The following is a 23,800-nucleotide window of genomic DNA, read 5'->3' as shown; positions in this document are numbered from 1 at the left end:
AGCACAAGATAGGCTATACATGGCAGTCAGTATAATTGGTGGAGGAAGAACCCTGGAAAACTCCAGGAAGAACCACCAACCCACGAGAAGCTATTGGCAGGCTTTTTCACGTACCCACATTAGCCTAGGCTGATAAGTGAATATAGAAGCATAACATTCCAATCAATAACAGTTACAAGCTCTTAAGAGTTTAAAACTTTGCTAATCAGTGATGCTCTGTTTAATGGCTGGTAGCTATTCTTTAAGCTCAGTGTATAAAAAAAAAAAAACACAAATTCACTGGCTCCTGACAATCTACCTTTACATGCAACAGTGAATGGAAAATGAAAAATAATCCAGATCAAATAAAATAACAAATTATTATTGCTCCTTTAATATACATAGAATTTAGTATGGGAATTTTTATCATATTATTAAACCATGACATCAATGATTCTTCTTACAGCTTCATTATCTACTTACTTTTTATATTAATTTAACAGACTATGTTTAGGAGAAAAAAATATGTTTCCTATTGAACTGGTTTTAAACTTTCGGTAGGCAGCTTGTTTTTTTTTTAAAAAAAACATGATTATATGTATATCTAATGTGAATTTTTAAAAAATTTTCTTAATCAAGAGGGAAAAAAAGTGCTCCATTCAGCAATGAGACATAGGGATGGTCAGTCGATGGAAGCACACATTTTTCAGGGAATCATTATGCCCTGTTAGTTACATGCCTGTGAAAAAAAGCCTTTTTTGTGTCTTGGCTTATTGGCTCTGAGGCTTCAGTTGCATTTTCTTTTTAAATTTAGTGTTTGGACTGGCTTGTAAAATGAAATATCTCCGAGGGAGATGATAGCCCTTGGCCTTTATATGCCTTCCAATGCTATTTGTATAGACCCTTGAGAGCATGGGTCATAGTCTGAACCATTTGATTTGCTAATAGCTATGAATATTTCTCCTAAAAAGAACTGTTTAAATTATCAGAATGGTATTTTCAATACTGTGAATCTCACATTTGTTGTGGACACAGCAGATATCACATGCATCCACTTGCTTGGTTGATAGTTTCTTTTGTGATTCAGTGAACTCACCAATGTCATCAACTTTTAAAATTTCTACTCTCAAATGGACCAAACAGCTTGTTTCATTCATCTAAAGACAAATCTAATAAATTAAATGCTCTGGCATCTGATATATGAGCATACATTGTTTACAATCAGAAGAAGCACACAATAATACTTTCAGACACATGTTTTGCAGTACGAAGCAGTATATATATATATATATATATATATATATATATATATATATATATATATATATATATATATATATATATATGCCAAGTCTCCTGGATTGTCTGGCAGTCTTTAGATTTAGGTCCCAATCGTTCAGTCTACTGATTTGCCCAAAACAACTCCCAGAAGTCACAAATCTGGCAAGCATTGGTATTGCCAGCTAAAACAATATCTGCCAAGCACTGGTATTGCTAACTAAAAAATATCTGCCAAGCACTGGTATTGCTAACTAAACAATATCTGCCAAGCACTGGTATTGCTAACTAAACAATATCTGCCAAGCACTGGTATTGCTAACTAAAAAATATCTGCCAAGCACTGGTATTGCCAACTAAACAATATCTGCCAAGCACTGGTATTGCTAACTAAACAATATCTGCCAAGCACTGGTATTGCCAACTAAACAATATCTGCCAAGCACTGGTATTGCCAACTAAACAATATCTGCCAAGCACTGGTATTGCTAACTAAAAAATATCTGCCAAGCACTGGTATTGCTAACTAAAAAATATCTGCCAAGCACTGGTATTGCTAACTAAAAAATATCTGCCAAGCACTGGTATTGCTAACTAAACAATATCTGCCAAGCACTGGTATTGCTAACTAAACAATATCTGCCAAGCACTGGTATTGCTAACTAAAAAATATCTGCCAAGCACTGGTATTGCCAACTAAACAATATCTGCCAAGCACTGGTATTGCTAACTAAACAATATCTGCCAAGCACTGGTATTGCCAACTAAACAATATCTGCCAAGCACTGGTATTGCCAACTAAACAATATCTGCCAAGCACTGGTATTGCTAACTAAAAAATATCTGCCAAGCACTGGTATTGCTAACTAAAAAATATCTGCCAAGCACTGGTATTGCTAACTAAAAAATATCTGCCAAGCACTGGTATTGCCAACTAAACAATATCTGCCAAGCACTGGTATTGCCAACTAAACAATATCTGCCAAGCACTGGTATTGCCAACTAAAAAATATCTGCCAAGCACTGGTATTGCTAACTAAAAAATATCTGCCAAGCATTGGTATTGCCAACTAAAAAATTTCTGCCAAGCACTGGTATTGCTAACTAAACAATATCTGCCAAGCATTGGTATTGCCAACTAAAAAATATCTGCCAAGCACTGGTATTGCTAACTAAACAATATCTGCCAAGCACTGGTATTGCTAACTAAAAAATATCTGCCAAGCACTGGTATTGCCAACTAAACAATATCTGCCAAGCACTGGTATTGCTAACTAAAAAATATCTGCCAAGCACTGGTATTGCCAACTAAAAAATATCTGCCAAGCACTGGTATTGCTAACTAAAAAATATCTGCCAAGCACTGGTATTGCTAACTAAAAAATATCTGCCAAGCACTGGTATTGCCAACTAAAAAATATCTGCCAAGCACTGGTATTGCCAACTAAAAAATATCTGCCAAGCACTGGTATTGCCAACTAAAAAATATCTGCCAAGCACTGGTATTGCTAACTAAACAATATCTGCCAAGCACTGGTATTGCTAACTAAAAAATATCTGCCAAGCACTGGTATTGCCAACTAAAAAATATCTGCCAAGCACTGGTATTGCCAGCTAAAACAACATCTGCAAAAGAAATGTTTGCAAGTTCAACAGTGCTTGGATAGATGAATTTAAATGTGTGCAACATAGTGAAAATAACATATATGAAAATTAATAAAGCTGAGTAACTATTATTAACTGTACGAGGTGCACTTTCATGTTTAAATTTAGGACAAAAATATGTCTTCATGCTAATCTCCCTTATTTGAACCCAATCTCATGGAGTGTAAATACTTATCTCCCTTATTTGAACCCAATCTCCTGGATTGTGAATATTTATCTCCCTTGTTTGAACCCAATCTCATGGATTGTGAAAACTGATCCCCCTTATTTGAACCCAATCTCCTGGATTGTGAATGCTTATCTTCTTTATTTAAACCCACTCTCCTGAACACTTACCTCCATGATAAGGTCCCAGAAAACTTGGAATGTATGAGCAAAGTATGGAAGTATACTGCACAAAATAAGTATAATAAAAACCATCATACAATAACAATTTACTCTTGGTCTAGATATAACTGCATGAATTTCACTTCTTCAAGTTTCATGTGTGATTTTCAGCAGGAATCACATAGTCTGAAATGTAATATGATTGCTGACATTAAATCATTTAACTGGCACAAAAAAATGATCAAAAGCATGTAAATATATGTTGCAATTGTTTTATGCTGCTCTTTAAACAGAAAAAAAACATGAATTTATATTTGTACTCAGAAAGCCAATATGAAAGCACTCAGTGGGAACAAAGTGGAAGGGGATATCTACTTCACAATTTGCAAAGCATACTTTATTTTATATGTGGACTTATAACAAGCATTGTGCCCAAAATCACTCCTAAATGTGGATCATGGTATCGAAGGAAATTTTGTATTTCATCAAGTTATGCCATTAAAAACATTTGTATAATCTTGCCCACATTGCAGAGATTAATCAGTAATTTATTTGGTGGTTTGGAGATAAGAAAATACACTTTTGGAAAATGTTTAAAAGGTTATTATGCATTATCTATACCAATGAATTTATCAAAAAAATATACTTGTATTAAAGTCAAATCCAACTGTAAACTACAGAAACCTAGATTTGCCATCGCAACGCAATAGCAGATCTGGATCTATGTAGTTTATTAGGAGTAATCAATAGAACAACAAAGATTCTTATCTGCTGGGCCTTAATGCAATGGCAGATCAGGGTTTATGTTGTTTACTGTTGGACATGATTTATACATAAGTAAATATGGTAATGGCACAAAGTTTTTCAAATAAAGTATGACCTTGCTATAGCACACTCCATTATATTATGAATTCAGATATCACACGATCATGGCATGGCTCCTGATACATGTATTTTATTTTACACAAGAAAAAAAAATTCCTTTCTTAAAAGTACAAGAAATAATATCTAAAAAGCTTAATATAATTTTAGGGAAGATTTTGCACATTAATTCTATTATATGATCATGACATAGCTCCTTATATTTCAGATACATGTATTATTTTCGCACACTAAAAATTATATTTTTCTTTTTAAAAGTAACAAAACTAATGTGTAAAAAGTTTATTCAGGGACCTCGCTGGGCTTCGCCAATATCACAAATTTGTTACCATTATTGGTGACAAAATATATATCTGGTGATTTTTGGGGCCAACATTGTTGGCTGTTTAAGATTTTATCGTCGGTTTAGAGTGGACAAATTTGAAGGCACCATGAAAGGTACCCACAAACTTGATATAAAATGCACTGGAATCTACCTGTTGCTACATAAATCCTTTGTTCATACTGGCAAACCATCTTAATAGTGTATTATTATATCATAATCCGCTTACAGGCAGGTATTATGGACTTTAAATTTTCTGATCACAAACTTATATACATAGATAAAGGAACAAAAACTAAAAGCAAATGGGAAAAGGGAGTTGGAAATATAACAATAAGATTTTAGAGGAACCAGAATTTATTAAGAAAATAATCAAAGAAGTTAAAAAAATTGTAGAAAAAGGAAGTAGGGATATAATCCATGAATGGGATAAACTAAAAAGTAATATTCAAAAAGAAAGCAATACAATGTGCAAAAATAAGGAAAGAGAAACAAAAGATGGAAAAAGAAGCGATAAGTAGACAGTTGGAGAAAAAAAACAGTAGATTTGGAACAACAACTAAAAGCAAGGCTAAACAAAATACTGGAAGAAGAACAAAAGGGCAGAGAAATAAGAGCAGGAAAATTAACGAGTATCTAAAAAAAAGCAGAAGGACTCTACAAAAGCATAAGGGAAGGGATAATAAAATTGATATATAAGAGGAATGGAGATAGACAGGACCTAAAAAACTGGAGACCCATCTCTCTTCTAAATACTGACTATAAAATTCTAGGCGAAGTATTAGCAGAAGGACTTAAGAAGGGGATGGTTAAAATAATCAACAACAATCAATCATGTGGAGCGAAAGGAAGAGATATCCAAAATAATATTTTAAGCATTAGAACGATAATAGATTATATTAATGAATGTGGTCTAAAAGGTGCTATGGTACTTTTTGACCAGGAAAAAGCCTTTGATAGACTGAAACATAACTACGTACAAAAAGTTCTAGAGAAATTTGGTTTTGGAAACAACTTTAAAAAAATGGACTAAATTCCTGTACAATAAAATAACTTAAAAAGTGCAGGTCAATGGAGCTAATACTGAGCAATTTGAAATTAAAAGATCGGTGAGGCAAGGATGCCAACTATCAGTGCTATTATATGTAATAGCAATAGAAATTCTAAGTATAAAAATAAGACTAAATAAAAGGATTGAAGGTATTAAAGTTCCAAATATAAAGGAGGAAATAAAGATGCAACAGCATGCTGATGATTGCACGAACTTCATAAAAGACCCTAATTCCTTCAAACATCTAGTAAAGGAATTTGAAGAATTTGGAAAAGCCTCAGGGTCTAAAATCAACCATGAAAAAACAGAAATCCTTAAAATAGGAAACTAGTGGGGTAATCACCCTGGAAAAACCCACAGCAAATCAAAGAGAGAGTTAAAGCATTAGGTATTTATTTCGGAAGAGGAGATGAGGAAGCAAACTGTAAGATAATGAGAGAAAAAAATTGATGAAAATGTGAATATCTGGGCACTCATGCCACTCTGCCTCATAGAACAGGCCCAAGTGGCCAAAACATACATATATGCAAACATAAAATTATATACTAAAGTCTATTGATATTAGAAATAAAATTTTGCAGAAAACTGATAATCTTATTATAAATTATATTTGGGATTTCAAAACACACAGAAGGGAGGGCTTACAATACTGAGCCCAATACTAACTGAATGTGCCAATATTTAAACAGGTTTAAAAAAATACAAATAGAACTGAAATCTCTGTGGGAAGGGATATATATATATATATATATATATATATATATAATACTGGTTTGGACTATTTATGAGAAACAGAAGAGATATTTACCAAAATAACAAATTTGTCAAAAAATTATTAGTACATAGAAGGGGCCCCGAGTGACCAAGTGGTCTAAAGTTCTCTCTGTCACTGCCATCTCACCTCTGTCTGCGTAGGTTCAAGTCTTGGGCTCAGCCAACGTTGATATGTAAGAAAGCTTGCCGGTAGCTTCTCGTGGGTCAGTGGTTCTTTCCGGGGTTTTCCCGGGTTCTTCCTCCACCATTAAAACTAGCCGCCATGTATAGCCTATCTTGTGGTGAAAAATGGTGTTAAACCCTATAACAACAACAACAACAACAACAACAAGTACCTAGAAGGTTTAGATACATAAAGGAAATGCTACAAAAATATAGGGATGACAAGGAATTATGGGGTTTAAATGATAAACTTATGCATAAATGGATAAGAGAAATAGTTACAAAGAAGAGTGAAAACAAAGTAGAAGAGGAAAGACTATATGTAAACTGGGAAAGAGCACGGGGGCACTGGGTCAAACTAGGATCTCTAAAAATACAAGTCTCTGCTTCAAATACCTGCATTATGCATGGTTGACGGGAGAGGTTGCAGTGAGACGGCATATGGTCCAAGTACCGAAAAAATGTCCACTGTGTAAAAATGCTACTTTAAGTAAATATCATGCTATAATTCAATGTGAAAAGAGAAAGGTAGAGAGACTAAGGGTAATAGAGGAAATTGGTAAGAAAGAAAAGTATAGAAAAGAAAACCTATTATATCTAGATGGGAGTTTTGGAAGAGAAACACTACACAAAATAACCAAATATATTGTGGGAACAATGAGGGCCTGTCGGCAAATTATAGTAATAGAGAGGTAATAATCCAAATATTTCAAGAAATGCAAATTTTTGTAAAATCTTTACATTTTTTGGTATCTAATTTTAACTGAAATTTGAAAAATTTCTTTTTTCTTAAAATACAATTTCTGGAATTACAGAAATCTCTCATTTTCATAAACTTTCCTATGATATCAAATTCCTACTAAAATACCCTAATTCAGAAGAATTTTATTTCTCCTTTTTTCTTTCCTTTGATCTTTTTCTCTCTTTCTAGCTCTTAATGGGTTTAAAATACTTATGAGAACAATAGGGAGGGACAGGGATCCCTAATGGGGGAAGTACAAGATAATGATGTCATTGGGCTATGTCACACGACACTACGCAAAGTGAACAGGCCTATGAATGAGTCTTGGAAAACCACCCCAGGTGGGAACATTTGGCATGCATAACATTAAAACAAAATTATTGTACATCTTTCTTATCTGTCTCCTTCTGTTCCTATTGTACATCTCCCGTACTGTACAACTATCCCCTCATGGTGGGAAGTAAATACTTTTGGATTCTTTGGCAATAATATCATAAATAAATAGAAGTGGCCTAACTCGAAAGTGTGGACCCCAACTCGAGCCCAGCCAACCTAATCCATATAAATCAATTAAGCGAAAAAATGACACAGATTATCACACACACGAAACAATAGGGAATTTTTTTCTCAAGAGACCAGTTTTACACTGTTACTTCGCCAAAATTCAAAATTTATATAAATTATTAATAAAGCAAAATAGATCCAACTCTAAGTGGATCATAAGACAACTGGAGAAGATTTGGAATAACTGGCTATCCCTACATAGAAACTATATATAGCATACATACAATATAGCAGATACACACATATAGCACACTTGGGATATAGACGACCTCTAGCCAAGGTCAACTAGAAAACCAGGGATGGGATTTCGAGTCAGGTGATAGAAACCAACTTGGAAGAACAACCCTAGAGATAACACTAGGGATTTAAATAAATACCCCGTCAAAAATTTAATCCAAATAAATTTTTGATCGAAATTCTATTTTAAATAAACAAACAACATAGCTGGGGGAAAACACTTACACATTAAACACCTTTTAATTATTTTTGGAAAAGGGGGGGGCATCTGTTTGGTGCCCCCCCCCCCAATAATCTGCTAATGCTGCCAACTACTGTATGCTGTGCTACACTCCAACAGTCATGCCACCAGGACTAGCTGCAATTGACCAACCTCTGAAGGCAGGTACAGTAACTGATACAATCAACCAAATGATGGCTAATTCCTTTTTTTTTAAATGTACCCACAAAAGATGGTTTTGCTGAACCTTCAAAGAAAATTGATTACCTCTGAAGCACCTATTGTTCTATATAAATACTAGGCAAGTGAAAAGAAATTAGTCTCAATGTTCTACAATTATTTGATGTTGCCACTACAATCAGAAACGCATTTTTTTAGTCCGCCAAAGCTGTTCTTTAGCAGTGATTTCAATAACACATGCATCATTATCAAAGCAAGCCAACTACAATCTTCAATGAAAACAAAGAACCTTTCAAAGGAAGCCAGCAACAAACTTATATTGAAGCAATGGAATCTGATGGATTTTTTGCATTTTCCAAAGGGATTGGAACACATTTATTGTGCCATGAAAGTTGCCTATTTTGCAAGAAAAAAGTGTTTATGCTTATGATTGATTTAAATGTTGGCATTAATGCAAATTTTAAATTTTTAATCTTCTTAAACCAAAGATATATGGTCGTCAAGTTAACTTTTCAAATTGTTCACGTAATTATTTCCCAATGAATAGCCTCATCCACTGGGTAGCCTTGATAGTTGTCTCCAGCTTACCAAAATCTAGGACAATTTAAGTACATGTACATGAAGCAAGTGAACAACTATAACCACTAGCTACTGGCAGCAATATCATAGTTGACATTTTAGTATCAATCGGATATAGATCAAACGAGAACTACCATTTCTTTTATATTTGCATTACTTGTGTTTCCTAACAGGATGTGACTGACACATGAATTTTATATCATATGATCAATATCTGAATTTTCATATACATTTACAGTACTTAATGGATTATGGATTGTACCATACAAATGTAAGTTCTCAATACACAAGTGTATTTTAGATTAGTTTGTCTTCATTTAATCAAAAGCATATTTCCTGCACCCATTTTTATTACCCACCTCCCTGATTTTTTGGTGGTACATGTATCATTTTCTTCAGCTAAATGATTTATTTGGTTATAACATGGTCAGGTTCTTTGGACTCCAACCACCATGTTATAGCAGGATCATAATCATAGTGTATATATATATATATATATATATATATATATATATATATATATATATATATATATATATATATATATATATATATATATATTACAACTGCTCCATGGCCAAGTGTCAGCCTCAGATGCAAAGGTCATGGGTTCAATCCCAGGCCAAGTCACACCAAAGACTTAAAAAAAATGGTACTAACAGTTGCCTTGCCTAGTACTCAGCATTAAGAGGTTAATTTTAGGACTGGTTGGCCTGGTGTCAGGATAATGTGACTGGGTGGAACATCATGCTACATGTCTAAAGCCTGATGCCCCAGTGCCAGACATCACTATAAACTGCCACACTGCAGACATTGTAGTGATGTGACTGAAAAATTGTTAAAGCTACGTTAAAAATCCAAGTCACACACACACACACACACACACAGATATATATATATATATATATATATATATATATATATATATATATATATATATACTAATCATACATTTAGAGAATTTTTCATTCGTACTCTATGGAGATTTTAACCCAGGTCAGTGGGTAAACAGTACCCATTGCCTTGACTGCACACATGAGCCCATATTCCATCACGACCAAGCATACATCACCAAAAAATGGTAAAACTGAATAGGTGTTATATGCACTTGTGTGTAGCAGAGACACTCACACGACAACCTAGTAATTAATTCTCATTTATCTACACAGTCATTCCAGATTCCTATGAAAGAAATCAAGGTACATAGAATTAATTATAGAGAATTATAAATATACACCAGACAGAATGGAAAGAGTTATCCCTGGATTCTGTAGAAAAACCTCGATAATAGTAGGCAGAATTAATATTTCATACAAATAATACTATCACACTGGTTACATATAATCTGTATGATAGTATTATTTGTATCAAATATTAATTCTGCTTACATATAATCTTTAGTTTCATAATAGAAGACGTCGACCCTGATAGTCATTACCCCCTAGCTAGACCCCTCATCATACATACTAGTCCTACAATGTAAGACACAGCACCCGATATTTTTTTTCTGGGGGGTGATAGGTCTTACTGCCTAAATAACAGCGCAGTGTAGCGTGTTTTGATGTCGACTAACAGTGTAATGAAAGTCAAATTTTCAGAAATATCACAGACAACTGGCAACCAATAATGACACTTTCCTACAAAGTAAAGTTATAATGTTTTTGTCAGACTATACTTACCCTGATATCTTTTCTCTAATAAATTCAAATTCTCACGAAAGAAATTGACCAGTTTTCAAGTTTCGTTGGCCAACATTGTAGGACTACATACATATCAGCCTATCATGCTTGACACTTGCAAATACAGTGTAAAACAACAAGCCCATGGGCTATCAACGTGCCAATAAACTAAATATAAAATTCATTATACATTATTCTTAACCTTACTTTTTTGTAACTCGTTTACAATCACCCGATTTCTGCAAAAGTATGTTTACGTTGCTCTGTTTGTTTGGAAACCGAAACCTAAAATACCGACATCCGGTGGATTGCTTACATCATTGTAAAATTGCTGAATGTCATTCGTTGTTTCCATTACCTCTGCCATTCCTCTCCAATAAATTATATATGAATTGAACTAACGTATTAAGTACCTTTATTAACTCATTTAACCTCTGGAGTAGAAATTAATTACAAAATGAAAGTCAAAGGGTTTTTCCTCTTTTTTATGGATAGAAGCGGCTGGCGCGAGAGATGGAAGTCACAAGAAAAAGTATATAAGTTTCTTATTTAGGCATAGTTACAACCTGACAGCGTCATTCACTTTCAAAATGTAATAGCTGAACTTGTAAACAGTCAAGGGCGAACTCAACATTACGTATTATGCTCATGTTTATTTTGTGCTGTAGTCTGTTGCTTCCCTCTTATACAGGTTTCTTGAATAATAAATCGCCCATCAGTAGCAATAGGATGTGGATAATGAAGTGCCAGTTTTTAAAACAAAACCAAGTTATTCTTCAACGGAGATACACTCAAGAATTATAGATATAAAGCCAGAATAATTTATTGTATTATGTACATGAAAAGAGTGGCGGTGTTCAATTCCCAAATGCACTTTTATCGGTCTTCAGAAAAACGTGTTCCCACTTAAATTAAGTGAAATTAAGTCTTAATTTCAGGAAAATGAATAGTCTGTAACTCTTAATATTCTATATAAAAATAACATGTTATTGCTTCAGTTTTATTTAGGACAAAGAATGAAAGCTATAATAAGTCATTTATGTAGGCATCTGAGGAAAACATATCCATTTGAATAATGCATATACAGTGTATAACCAAGGGGTGCAAGAATGAGTACAATATACCCGCTCTCCAGAGTGTCCTCTTTTTTGAAAGTTTAAATATGGTGATCCATGCCATATTTATTTTCATGAAATCTAATAAAGTGTAGGGCCTTCATGACAACAGTTTCATATGTATCTATAACATGTATCAAAAGAATATTAACAGAATATATCCTTAAGTTACACTAAACTTGAGAAATGAAAAACAAATATTTGTACATGGTACACAACAAGGGGATATAACTCAGTGGATTGTTGTTGTTGTTGTTATGGGGTTTCCGCCATTTTCAGCACAAGATAGGCTATACATGGCAGCTAGTATCAGTGGTAGAGAAAAAACTCTGGAATACCCCAGAAATAACCACTGATTCACGAGAAGCTACTGGCAAGCTTTATGATGTACATACATTGGTTGAGCCTGAGACATGAACCCACACAGAGGTAAGATGGCAGTGATCCATAACAGTGAGTGCTTTAGATGACTCTGCCACTCAGGGTCCTCTAACGCAGTTAATCTTTCCTATTAGTGACAGTACAGTAAAGTAAAATATTGGTAGCATATTGAGGAGACAAGAAATTCGTAACAGATTGCACTTGTATTCATTTAAAAAATGTTGATTCAGCAACTGACTTTCTAGGGTATCACTCCAGCTCTGCTCAGATTCAAATTAATATAAAAATAATATAGAAATACACATTGCATTGAAAGTTGGCATTTATTTTTCTTGACATTTGGATCTGTTAAGAAAGCTTTTGTTAGACAAGAATTGGAAATATCTAAAACAACCCAAATTTTTCATTTAGTTCATTCTTTGCCAGTTATGTGTATTTTGGATAGAGCTTAGAGGATGAAATTCATAGAAGTATAATCTTGCAGTAACACCATTTCGGTTACATAAATTGACTACAGCAAACATGAACACTGTTTTGTGTATCTGAATGAAAATCATTGTATTTATATGAAATAACCTGATGAAAATTATTTCACACAGTATTGTCTGGGACTAACAATGCGCTTAAAATTTTAGGAATAACTTGGCCTATGCACCGGTCATTTCCATATGGCTGAAATGACTAATTATGAACATATACCTATAAAGCAGACCACTATTTCAGAACCTAAGTGGCAAAAAATATTACAAAGCCAGAAACTGTAGCTGTGTCCCCAATAGTCCTATATCTACCATCATTCAATGGCTGTACAAATCGTTGATACGTTCATGCACACAGTCCACCATTAAAGTGTTATACACAATGGCGAGTAATGTCAGAATATAATGAAAAGTGGTTGAGAACAAATCTTCTATATTCCTTTCATAATGATCTTTGCTATAATATTCACCCACCCTTCTTGGCACCTTGTACCACCACCCGACCCCAGATTTTCAAAACAAAAGCATCAAGGATATAACAAGTAGTAAGAGCAGTCCTTTCTGCCCTATAAAGGGTCTTGGGACAAGGATATTGCTCTTCCCAAACCTCCCTTACCACAGAAAGACATCATGAGGAAATGTCCTGCATGAACAAGCACAGCCAGATGACATTCTTTCATTGTTGGTGAACTGTAATGACTTTGAAAAATCTGTGGAGTTGGTCCCTTTTTTTAGTACATGAGAGCAGTCATTTTGGTTAACTGTGTGCTCAGATCATGTAAAGTTTCCAGCCACAAGACAATATCAAAAGAATTTTCAGCCACAGTATGTGAAAGTTGATGTCATTGTCGTAGGGTTTAATGCCATTTTTTTAAGCAAAAGATAGGCTATACATGGCAGCCAGTATATAATGGTGAAGGCAGAACCCAGGAAACACCCGGAAAGAACCACCGACCCACGAGAAGCTAAAGGGTATCTTTTTCACATACCCACATTGGCCAAGTCAGAGACTAGAACCCACGCAGATGAGGTGAGATGGCAGTGATCCGTGGGCCACTTACCTGGAGCCAAGGGTTGTGGTCCTAGAATGAAATAATTCATATAAGCATTTGGAAATGTGGCACTGTTTTTGACCATTTAAGATTGCTTTTTCTCTTTGCATGGTAATTTGGAATCGCCTCCATACAGCAGTTTCAGAAAGAGGATCACTCTCCCCATCCTGTCCAGTTTGTGCTGTATGATCCTTACAGCATGGTCTCTGCACCAGTCAGTAGCAGTCACTGTTCAAGCTATCAGGGAGACATGATGGACTTGTTCATGATGAGACTATTATAACAAGCTCTCCTTTTGTCTCCCCATTTTCTAATCATAGAACCTAGGCAGTGGATGCTTTCAGTGTATGATGTGATTGTTCATGTATGCCTTCCCACCTTTCAGATTGATTCAACAGGTGCTCCACAATGTATGGACCTTCATTGATACAACTTATCATTTTATCCCCTCTGTGGCCTCAGCAGTTGTGGTTCAGTGACCTACTCTGCCTGTTGGTACGGCTGAGACATTCTCTTTTCCACAGCTTCCTTGGTTCTCCACCATTATGTTTGGTTTATCTTAAGCAATCAGTCCACCAGGACCATTTTTCAAGCAAATTTGCCAAGTGCCTATTCGAAGCCAGGAGCTGGACATCTTTCAGATTCTATGATACCAAGTGGAGAATCTTCTATGGCTGGTGCAGTAGGAAACATGTTGATCCTGGCTGTACCTCCTTTAAGCACATTGGCAGAGAATATTTAGTATCCATCATTAGGGGATATAGGGAATCCCTGTCTAACAAGCTCAAGTTCGCAAAGGATGCTGCCATTTGGTCAGATGCTGATCTTAGATATCGGGTAGTTTATACTTTTAGAGACCAGTGGCTTTCTCATTAATGTCTTGGTAAAATCTGTTGTGTGTTCTGTGGTCATTGTCAAAACCCATTTATGAATCACTGATTAAAGTTTCTTTAGAGAACCTTACCATGTTCTGTGGTCATTGTCAAAACCCATTTATGAATCACTGATTGAAGTTTCTTTAGAGAACCTTACCAAGACTACCCCCCCCCCACTTCTGGGCATCTGCGGTGTCTGTGGAAAATGGTTGTTTAAGGTTCAGTGGTAATTATGATTCAGTCTCTTTTTGCCAGCATGGATTTGTGGTTAAGAACCAGTTTCCATCAGTAGCTCCACCTTATATGGAGATTCTTTGTCTCATGTGCTGTGATGACCATGACAAGCTTCTTTGAACAGGCCTTAAGGTTATGTTTGACTGCTTCAAAAGGGAGTAAAATGGGTTGGATGTCATTCCTTGTACCTGTTCAGGCATATGCTTATGCTTCAGCATTCACAGTTTCTGGGTAGGTTGTCCTCACTGTCAAAAAGCTAATCAGTCTCTCAGAGAGGGACTTTCTTAAGAATGAAATTCATGAAATGCAGGATATTGCTTCTACTTGGGCCTGTTTAAATCATTCATTTGAGGATGTTACGAGTGCTACCTTCTAGCAGTCCCACACTACCTTCATCTCTTTTTAACATCAATCTTTGGCACACCAGATCAAAAAAAATTGTTGTTGGGCTTGATAATAACGGCGCTATAATAACCCAACCTATCTACCAGCTTACATAGTGAATTCTCCTGCTGTAAGGCTAAGTAAAGTGTGTTTTATGACAATTTTTCGTGGCCATCAGTCTCTCTCCTTAATGTTAAATTGAGCAATGCAGTAGTGGCAGGTAACATCTTAATGCTATTAAAATATAATTGCAGAGGTGGTGGGGAGACTAATTCTAATTATATAATACTTACCTTCAACTGTTATAGATAGTGAAAGGTAAGCTTTACTATTCCTCCCTCCCCACTCTGATACACTGGAGTATGATGGGTCCCGGTCTAAGAGGAAGAGGCATGTGCATGACCTTACAACATGGGTGTTAGACTGGGACTATGTTATTGTTGTTCCAATGTTCTAAAACATTCTGTACTAATGGATGATGGAACATATTAGCTTGGTTGGTGCGACATGCATTCCCTAGAGAGGTAAGCAATGTGATAATTGCAGATAAGTATAACTTAATTAAAATCGGTTTTATACCCCACCCCATTACAACTTTTCTCCTTGGTCAATTAAATTTTAGAAATTTTAGATGTGATGACATCACTAAAGAACACATACCACCAAGAAACTTGATAGTTATGTTCTTTAACAGCACTGAGCACATTATGAATTTTAGCACTAGCATCAAATGTCAAAATCAGATTGTCAGTGGTCAACATTAAGCTCTAAGGCATCATAGTTACCAAAGCAGGATCCTTAACTAAAAAGGAGGGTATATTCTAGGATTTATGCTTATTTTGGATAATTGCACCAGAAACTCATTGCACACAATTACAAGCTTTGTTTACTAAATTGTTAATTTCCCCATATATACAGTACTATATCTACAGCTTAGACTACCAAAAATTTGTCTAAAGATTTTGGGACTTTCACCATGTCTTCTGTTTGAACCAGAATATGAGTGACTCTGATTGCATTTTCTCATTATACCATAGATACTGATGCACAACCTGAGTCCAACTGCAGACAGCTTAAATCCTGATCTGCTGTTGTATAATATACCAGCAGATCCGTGTTTATGTTTTTCGTTCTAGTGAGTTCTCCTAACTACATAGAACCATATTTTTCAGCACATTATGATCAGCAGATCTGGGTCTGTGCAGTGTGCTGTTGAACTTGACATATAAATGAATAGACTCACACTTTTTGGTTTGCACAACTCTAATTGAGATACAGCTATCACTTTTGAAACTGTGACATGATGGTGGCATTAAGATTGTTAAGGTCCAGAGTACATTTTAGAAAGCCGTATATCCTGTTCATAACTTGATGAATTCAGGAGAAACTTTTTGGTACAGTGCTGCTATATGTAAAAGGTTCATATTCTGATATGCAAGGATTCCTATCCATCTTGTATATGCAGAAAGCTGTGCACATGTCATATCTTCATTCACAGTGTTCTCAACTATTCAGCAGAACACTCATATTGGTCACTTATCTGCTAAGAGGTTCTTCCAGTTAGATTATGATTTGTTCATTGTTATCAGTTTAATGCCATTTTTCAGCACATGATAGGCTATACATGACATCCAGTGTATTTGGTGGAGGAAGAACCCAGGAAAACTGATGGAAGCTACTGACAAGCTTTCTCACATCTGAGACTTAAACATACATGGACATAGGTAAGATGTCATTGATCTGCAAAGGCGAGTGCCTTAGACCACTCAGCTACTTGTGCCCCAATCATGTAATGTATATGACATTTTATTAATACATAATACACATTGTAAACACCATCAATGAAAACCTTAATTGAATTTTCCAAGACCTGAGTTAGTTTTGCAGATGTTTCAGAAGAAAGACATTTAATATGATCTAATTTTTACTTTTCAGATTTTGCAGAATCCTTAGAGATTGTAACTGAGGCTATTCAAGATGCTAGCTTTATAACCATTGATGGAGAGTTCACAGGTTTGGAGTGAAGTTAATTTTTGTTGTTGTTGCTTTTTGTGTTTTATAGCTTTAGTCCATTTCTAATTCTTCCCACCAACCCTCCTTTTTTTCTTTCTCAGAAGTTATGGTTATAGAGCTGATTAGTCTTTGTTAGGGATGGCACTGGCACAAGGATGTCACTGAATAGTCTTTGTTAGGGATGGCACTGGGACAAGAATAGTCTGGGACAAGGATATCACTGACTGGTCTTTGTTAGTGATGGCACTGGGACAAGAAAATTACAATCAAAAGATTTACATGGAGAACATGGCAGATATTAATTTAACTCTTCAACTTGAATTTCATTACCTCTGTCCCACATAAATTATTTATCTCAGGGCTTGAAAGAGATAGAGATGTTTAGACAAGAAAACAAGCCAAGATTATTTATCTACTTCTTAAGTGTCTTTGAAGTGCCACATTGTTTTCACAAAGATTGCTGATGGCAAAACTAAATGCATAAACACACCTCACTTATGGCAAGATTTTCAAGATGGCAGCATCCAGATAGAAACAAGACTTCACCTGTGATTAATATATGTCCTTCATCAGTCAGTTTTATTATGTCCCTCTGTATATTACCATTTTCTTCTCTGGCTAGTAACTTTGCAACACTTGGGGACATTTTCATAAAACTTTGACCTGCATATATTATGACTAGATGCTGCTGTGTATATCATATGCAGGGCCTTGCCACAAGGTGTAGTTCATGGCATTATGTGACTTGTCTGGAGTAAAACATTTTAACCACAGAAAAATTATTTGAATGACACATTGGCTAGTTATATGTTGTATATAATTGGTGATTTGCATACCTTAACCATGCCTTCTTCCTCAAAGTCAAGGCCACAACTTAGGAAATAATGCTTTTATGAAACTTCGGCTTGGTCTGCACCTTATTATGTTATAGTTAAGTCCCTTGCTCAGAGGTCAAGGTCACTAGTATAAAAAAATTGCAATTTGATCATATGATTTTTGTGCTGTTTATCTCAGTTGATAGATACAGAGGAGAAAAGTAAAGATTGCTAATCTTGGATTTCTCTGTCAGATGTATGAACTCACTTGTCTTACTAGGAGTGGCATACTAGTTATCCTTTCATAGATATTGTTTTAATTTTCTTCTATGTTAAAATTAAGCCAATTAAATTGAATGTCCATCAGCTATTGTTCAAATTGCTGGAGTGGAGATGATGGAGGTTGTGTTTTTTGTGCATGTCCATCCTGAGCCCAGCACAAAAACTATAAGACTTAATTCATGAAATTCTACAGACTTTATCATTGTCATGAGAAGATGACCTGCCTAGATTTTCAGGCCATTACAGTTAAATTTTTTTCCACAATTATTAAAATCTTTTTGGACCTGCTTTACAAAATCTTCATGAGCAAAATTGAATAATAGTCAATTGAGATTGGCAAACAAAATTTAGTATGTTTATTAATATGTTTAATATTTATATATATGGCCTGATCAACTTTCATGCCATTGTAGCACTTTTTAGAAAAAAATTAAGTTATTAATTTGTTGGACTTGACCATATTTTATGTGTGTTGGGAGCATGTATGTTTTAGAATTCAATTTTTTAAAAGTAAAGCTTAGGACTTTTTGTTGGGAAATTTGATATTGATGGTTTATTTTTATAATGTCCCACAATGATAACATAATAACATTCTAATGTTCCACAGACATGTACATTTTAGGCTAAAAAGCTAACAGCAAACAAGACAAATGTTATATGAGACCTAAAAACAAAGATAAAAGCTGTAGGTCCATTATGCAAATATTTTGTGTCCCTTCAACACAGAGTTAAGAGAATTAATATAATTTACCTGTTAATTTCATAGTTTTGTTGATGGTGATTTAACTATATTATATATATATATATATATATATATATATATATATATATATATATATATATATATATATATATATATATATATATATATATATATATATGTGTGTGTGTGTGTGTGTGAGTTATGCTAATATTAACATCTATTCTTTTTGTAATTGTTTTGTACCAGGTTTGAATATCAGTGGACTAAACCATACTGGGCCCCTAGACACACCAGAAGAAAGATACCACAAATTGCTGGAGGTGAGATGATGTATACGAGTTTGGATATATATTGTTGGAGGGAGATAATGTGTGTTGTTGGTGGGATATGCACAAACATACATTCTTAATCATAGGATTAAATCATAATGATTGGGTATTTATCAATGTGTAAATTTTACCTAATCACTCACAAAGCAAATAAAGTCTGAAGGACTTTATGTTAACTTTTTGATTGAATAGGTAAAATTTACACATTGATAAATACCCAACCATGATTATTTAATCTTTATTATTCCAATTTACTTCTTTTCTGTCATAATAGCAGAAGATTACATCAACAAAACATTCACCTTTATGTAGCTCGAAGTTTTCTTTCATTTACCTCTTCACTGCAACTGAATAGAATTATTAGTTGGATCTTTGCTAGCCAAGAGTTGTAAATTCTTTATATAGTAATGTAGGGTAGAGTGTCAGAGTGGGTCATGTCAGTCATATAAGGAGCTTATTATTAGCATTATTTTAATATATAAACAATTGGTTGATGCTGTTTAGACCAGGCTATTCTTTTTTTTGTACATTTAATTTACATTTGCATATTTGTATGGCACATGTTGTTACAGCATTCATTGTTCTTGCTTTCAATCATTTATGTCCTTTATTAACAGCTGGTGAAACGTTGTTGAAGCAAAATGCAATAATTTCCAAAGATTGGTTTGTAAAGCCTACCACATGCTTTCTTTGGCAAAAGGAGTTATTGATGGAATGCAGGAATGACTGCAATTGCATTGTTTTAACTTCTAATGGGTGAATTTAATCAGGGGGTTGCTTATTTTGGTCTGAAATCTCAAAGGTGGATTTGTTGGGCTTATGTGGTGTACAACACTGGTTTAGGTGAAGTACTACATAAAACTACCTGTTAACTCGGAAACAAAATTAGTCTAATGAATTTACAGATGTATACAGTTGTTGTTGTTTGGTTTAACGCCATTTTTCAGTACACGATAGACTATACATGGCGGCCAGTATTAATGGTGGAGGGAGAACCTGGGAAAACCCTGGAAAGAACCACCAACCCACAAGAAGCTACTGGCAAGCTTTCTCACATACCCACATTGGCCGAATCCGAGACTCAAACCGACACAGACAGAGGTGAGATGAAAGTGATCCATAATGAAGAGCGCTTAGACCACTCGCCCACTCTGGGCCCCCCACTGATGTATACAGAATTCTTGATCAATATCATCTGACCATTTACATCCGTCAGATAAAACTTACTATGAACTAGTAATGAACATGTTCAGAAGATAAGTGTTAAAGGTAATACCCCTTGATTCTAAAACCAGACTGTAGAGGTTTGAGGAGGGTCTTGTAATAAAAACATTTGCTTCAGCCAATGACAATTTTTCATTACTTTGCAGCTTGATTCAGTTCTGTTTGTTCATTTGTCCACCCATACATCCATCATTCTGTCAGTATGTCCAGGGAAGCTTGTTAACAAGAATTTGTGAAAACCACACAACATATTCAAATGAAATATTTCATTTGAATTCTAAAGCCATTACTGCAGTTTTCTTTTACACATTTTGGATCTTTTAGGTCTTTTTTCTTAGAAAACCCCAAAACAAACTACAAAGATATTATTAAAATGAAGCAAACATCACTTGAGGTAGTAAAAGTAAACTTTTATATACATAACTGTATTCTAATGTCCATGACCTGGTTATATTTTTAGGTCACTGCAGCATTTTTCACTCTTTTTCTAAACTTTTGAAGCTTTTAGTCTGCATTGGGGATATACAGTTTTACAAGACAAATATGGTCTTCATTTTTTACTTCATTTATTTTCCTAATTTTTAAAACAGTTTATCATGAAACAAAATTGTGTATTTCTCTTTTGTGTTTTCAGGGTTCAACAGATTTTTTGTTGATACAAGTTGGTATTTGTGCATTCATTTACGATGAGAGTGCCAAACGGTAAGTAATCCTGATTTTCTTAGCTCTTGAGACAAAAGAGTAAGTGAATCTATACTTTGAAACATGCAGTGTTTGCATTATGGGATAGCATGCATCAGCTTTCTCCTCTTATTGTGTGCTAGCTACTTTAAAATCTTTTAAAATCTAGACAGAAGTTACTATAACTACATAACCTGCCTATACTTTGCCACCCATTTTTGAGATCGTATTTGTTAGTCAAAACGTAACCACTATAGCATAATTTTCATTTATCTGTCGTGTATTGAACCTGTAGTGCCATTAAAGCTGTTTTTTTCAAACTGCTTGACCAGTAGTGATCAAACTTTATTGAAATGTTAAATAGCGCAAGGGTAATGTAAGAAATCTTGCAACAATGTGTAGGATTTATTAATGTTATCTGAGGATAGAAAAACAGCAAAATCCGTATAACCCAGTCCCTGAGTATTCTAAGACCATGCCCTTTGTGAATTAAAAAATGTAGTCCATTTTTTTTATTTTATTGATGGAGTTGACTCTACATTTACAGCTGTCAGTCAACAGTGACCAAAAAAAGTTTGTATTCTTTATGAGGGATCATAATATATTGTTGTAATTTTCTTTTCCAATACTTGGTCTGATCAGAATACATTATGAGTGCAGCTGTTACCTAACACATCCAGCCATCTCAAGCTTTTTTATAGCAAGCGAAAGGCTCAAAGTTATCTGACAACATAGGTGGAAGGCAGACAAGAGTGATCTTCCATTGGATGGAGAGATTGGCACCAAAATCCCATCCATGTCAGTTTCTACTTCTGGTTTTTTTTCTAATCTTCACATATTTGATACCGTCTTGTGACTTCACCATGTAAGTGACTGGGTGTAGTTTTCTCGTGCAGCCTTTACCATCAACAAATATTTCACACATTATTTGTCTGTCATTATCAATTGATAAGCATGTATTTGCCATTTTAACAGTCTGCCCTATTGTTCATAGTACTTCAGTCAGTAACTATAGTACTTGCTCATAACTATGAATTTTATCAAATAATTGTCAGTTATTAAATGCAGGTAATTTGCATAAGTATTTTCGGTGATTATCAGCTTTTTCTTCACAACAGGCATAACTCGATGCATGATTGATTTCACCAGCGCATGCCATTATTCGGCTCTGTATATTTACAAGCATACTAGGGACAGAATTAGGTAGCTGAGGTGTGAATGACTTTAGCTATAACTGATGTAAGCCACCCTTCCTGTATGTTTTCTGTGTGGTGCAATTAGGGTAATACATGATGTATAATCTTACACTGGTATGGGCAACCATTATTATTACTTGCTACAAGGCAATGAGAGAGTAAGAAGTGCATGAACAACATCTTTGACTCTTTCGACTGTCACCACCTGTATTGACACTTCACTCATTACCAACACTGCAGCAGTTCAGATTTCTCCTTCAGATACATTACCTGATTACAGTAACATTAAGGTTACTTATGGTTTTAGGTATGTAACAGAAATAAACGAAACCATCAAGTTTGAGTAAAATTCAGCAATTTATTTACCTAAAATACAAAATTCAAAAGACACAGTATTTTGAATTAAATTCAGAATCATCTTAAATGTCCTATCATAAGTCCAAAAGTATAGAATGTTCTGAAGGAATTCCAATAGTTTTGAATGTGCTGATGTACAAATAGTCTTGACTGTGTTCATGTAACACAATTATACAATCCAGTATGTCTTTGAATGAGTTCTCAATAATTCCAAAGTAGTATTTGGTCCAAAAAGTCAGCGAGCACTTTCGATGAATAATCTAAATAATTCCTCTCATGCTATATGAACACAACGGAAAATGATTCCACAGACTGGTCTTACAATAAGAATGAAGACTTTATTTAGAAAGCCTCTATATCCAGTCACCTAGCTATGATGCAACAAAATGCCATGTAATTCCCTAGATGTGGGTCATTCCTAATGGAAAATCCCATAAAAATTGTCAACAAAACAAACACCTATTAAGATCAGTCCCCAGTACTGTCTTTTCATCTGATCAAAGTGTTCACCAGCAAATGGAGCTGATTTGACCTGCATCACCAAGCCAGGCAGATATTAAAGTACATCTATGATTTTGTACCTAAACCAATGTCCTTAAGTTGCATCATCCTACATTCTGACAGTCATGGTGAGTGGTTAATATGAAGTGGATTCCTCACAAGAAAATGTGAGAGACCCAATTACCAGGTATCTGTATCTTCGATCAAGTTGGACCAGAGGTGGGCAAACTTTCCAGTGCAAGTGCTGCATGCACAAATTTACACCTTGTCGCAGGCCGCATAGTTCATTAAGTAAAATAATTAATATTTGAAATAGCAAAAACAAATAGTTTTTCTAAATAACATCTAATTAATTTTCAGTTGTTAATATGTTGTTAATATTTGAAAACTTAAACTTAAACTTCAAAAGAAGCACATTTATTTGATAAACAGAGTCAGTGCGAATGATGACTTGTTCCTATGCCGCATGAAAACCCTTGGCGGGTTGCATGAAAGCCCTTGGTGGGCCACATGCAGCCAGTGGGCCGTAGTTTGCCCA

At 34.8% G+C, this 23,800-nt stretch overlaps 2 protein-coding genes across 2 annotated transcripts in view; one reads left to right on the top strand and one right to left on the bottom strand.

The window, feature by feature from the left end:
• Positions 1-10,941, bottom strand: part of LOC149802956 (bifunctional apoptosis regulator-like) — a 59,844-nt gene extending 48,903 nt beyond the window's left edge. The window contains exon 1 of the mRNA XM_089952469.1: positions 10,849-10,941. The gene's annotated coding sequence lies outside the window, so the exon portion shown is untranslated. The remainder of the gene's footprint in view (positions 1-10,848) is intronic.
• A 173-nt stretch (positions 10,942-11,114) lies between these two features.
• LOC149802955 (poly(A)-specific ribonuclease PARN-like) overlaps positions 11,115-23,800 on the top strand; it is a 145,669-nt gene continuing 132,983 nt past the window's right edge. The window contains exons 1-4 of the mRNA XM_089952468.1: positions 11,115-11,173; positions 17,097-17,174; positions 19,221-19,294; positions 21,162-21,229. Coding sequence (XP_089808594.1) covers positions 11,155-11,173; positions 17,097-17,174; positions 19,221-19,294; positions 21,162-21,229 — 239 coding nt within the window. The 5' untranslated portion in view covers positions 11,115-11,154. The remainder of the gene's footprint in view (positions 11,174-17,096; positions 17,175-19,220; positions 19,295-21,161; positions 21,230-23,800) is intronic.

The sequence above is a fragment of the Sinohyriopsis cumingii genome, chromosome 3 (genome assembly GCF_028554795.1).
Source record: "Sinohyriopsis cumingii isolate HCF-2022 chromosome 3, ASM2855479v2, whole genome shotgun sequence".
Taxonomy (NCBI): Eukaryota; Metazoa; Mollusca; class Bivalvia; order Unionida; family Unionidae; genus Sinohyriopsis; species Sinohyriopsis cumingii.
Note: the sequence above shows the minus strand (reverse complement) of the source record. Positions and strands in the feature narration are given on the sequence as shown.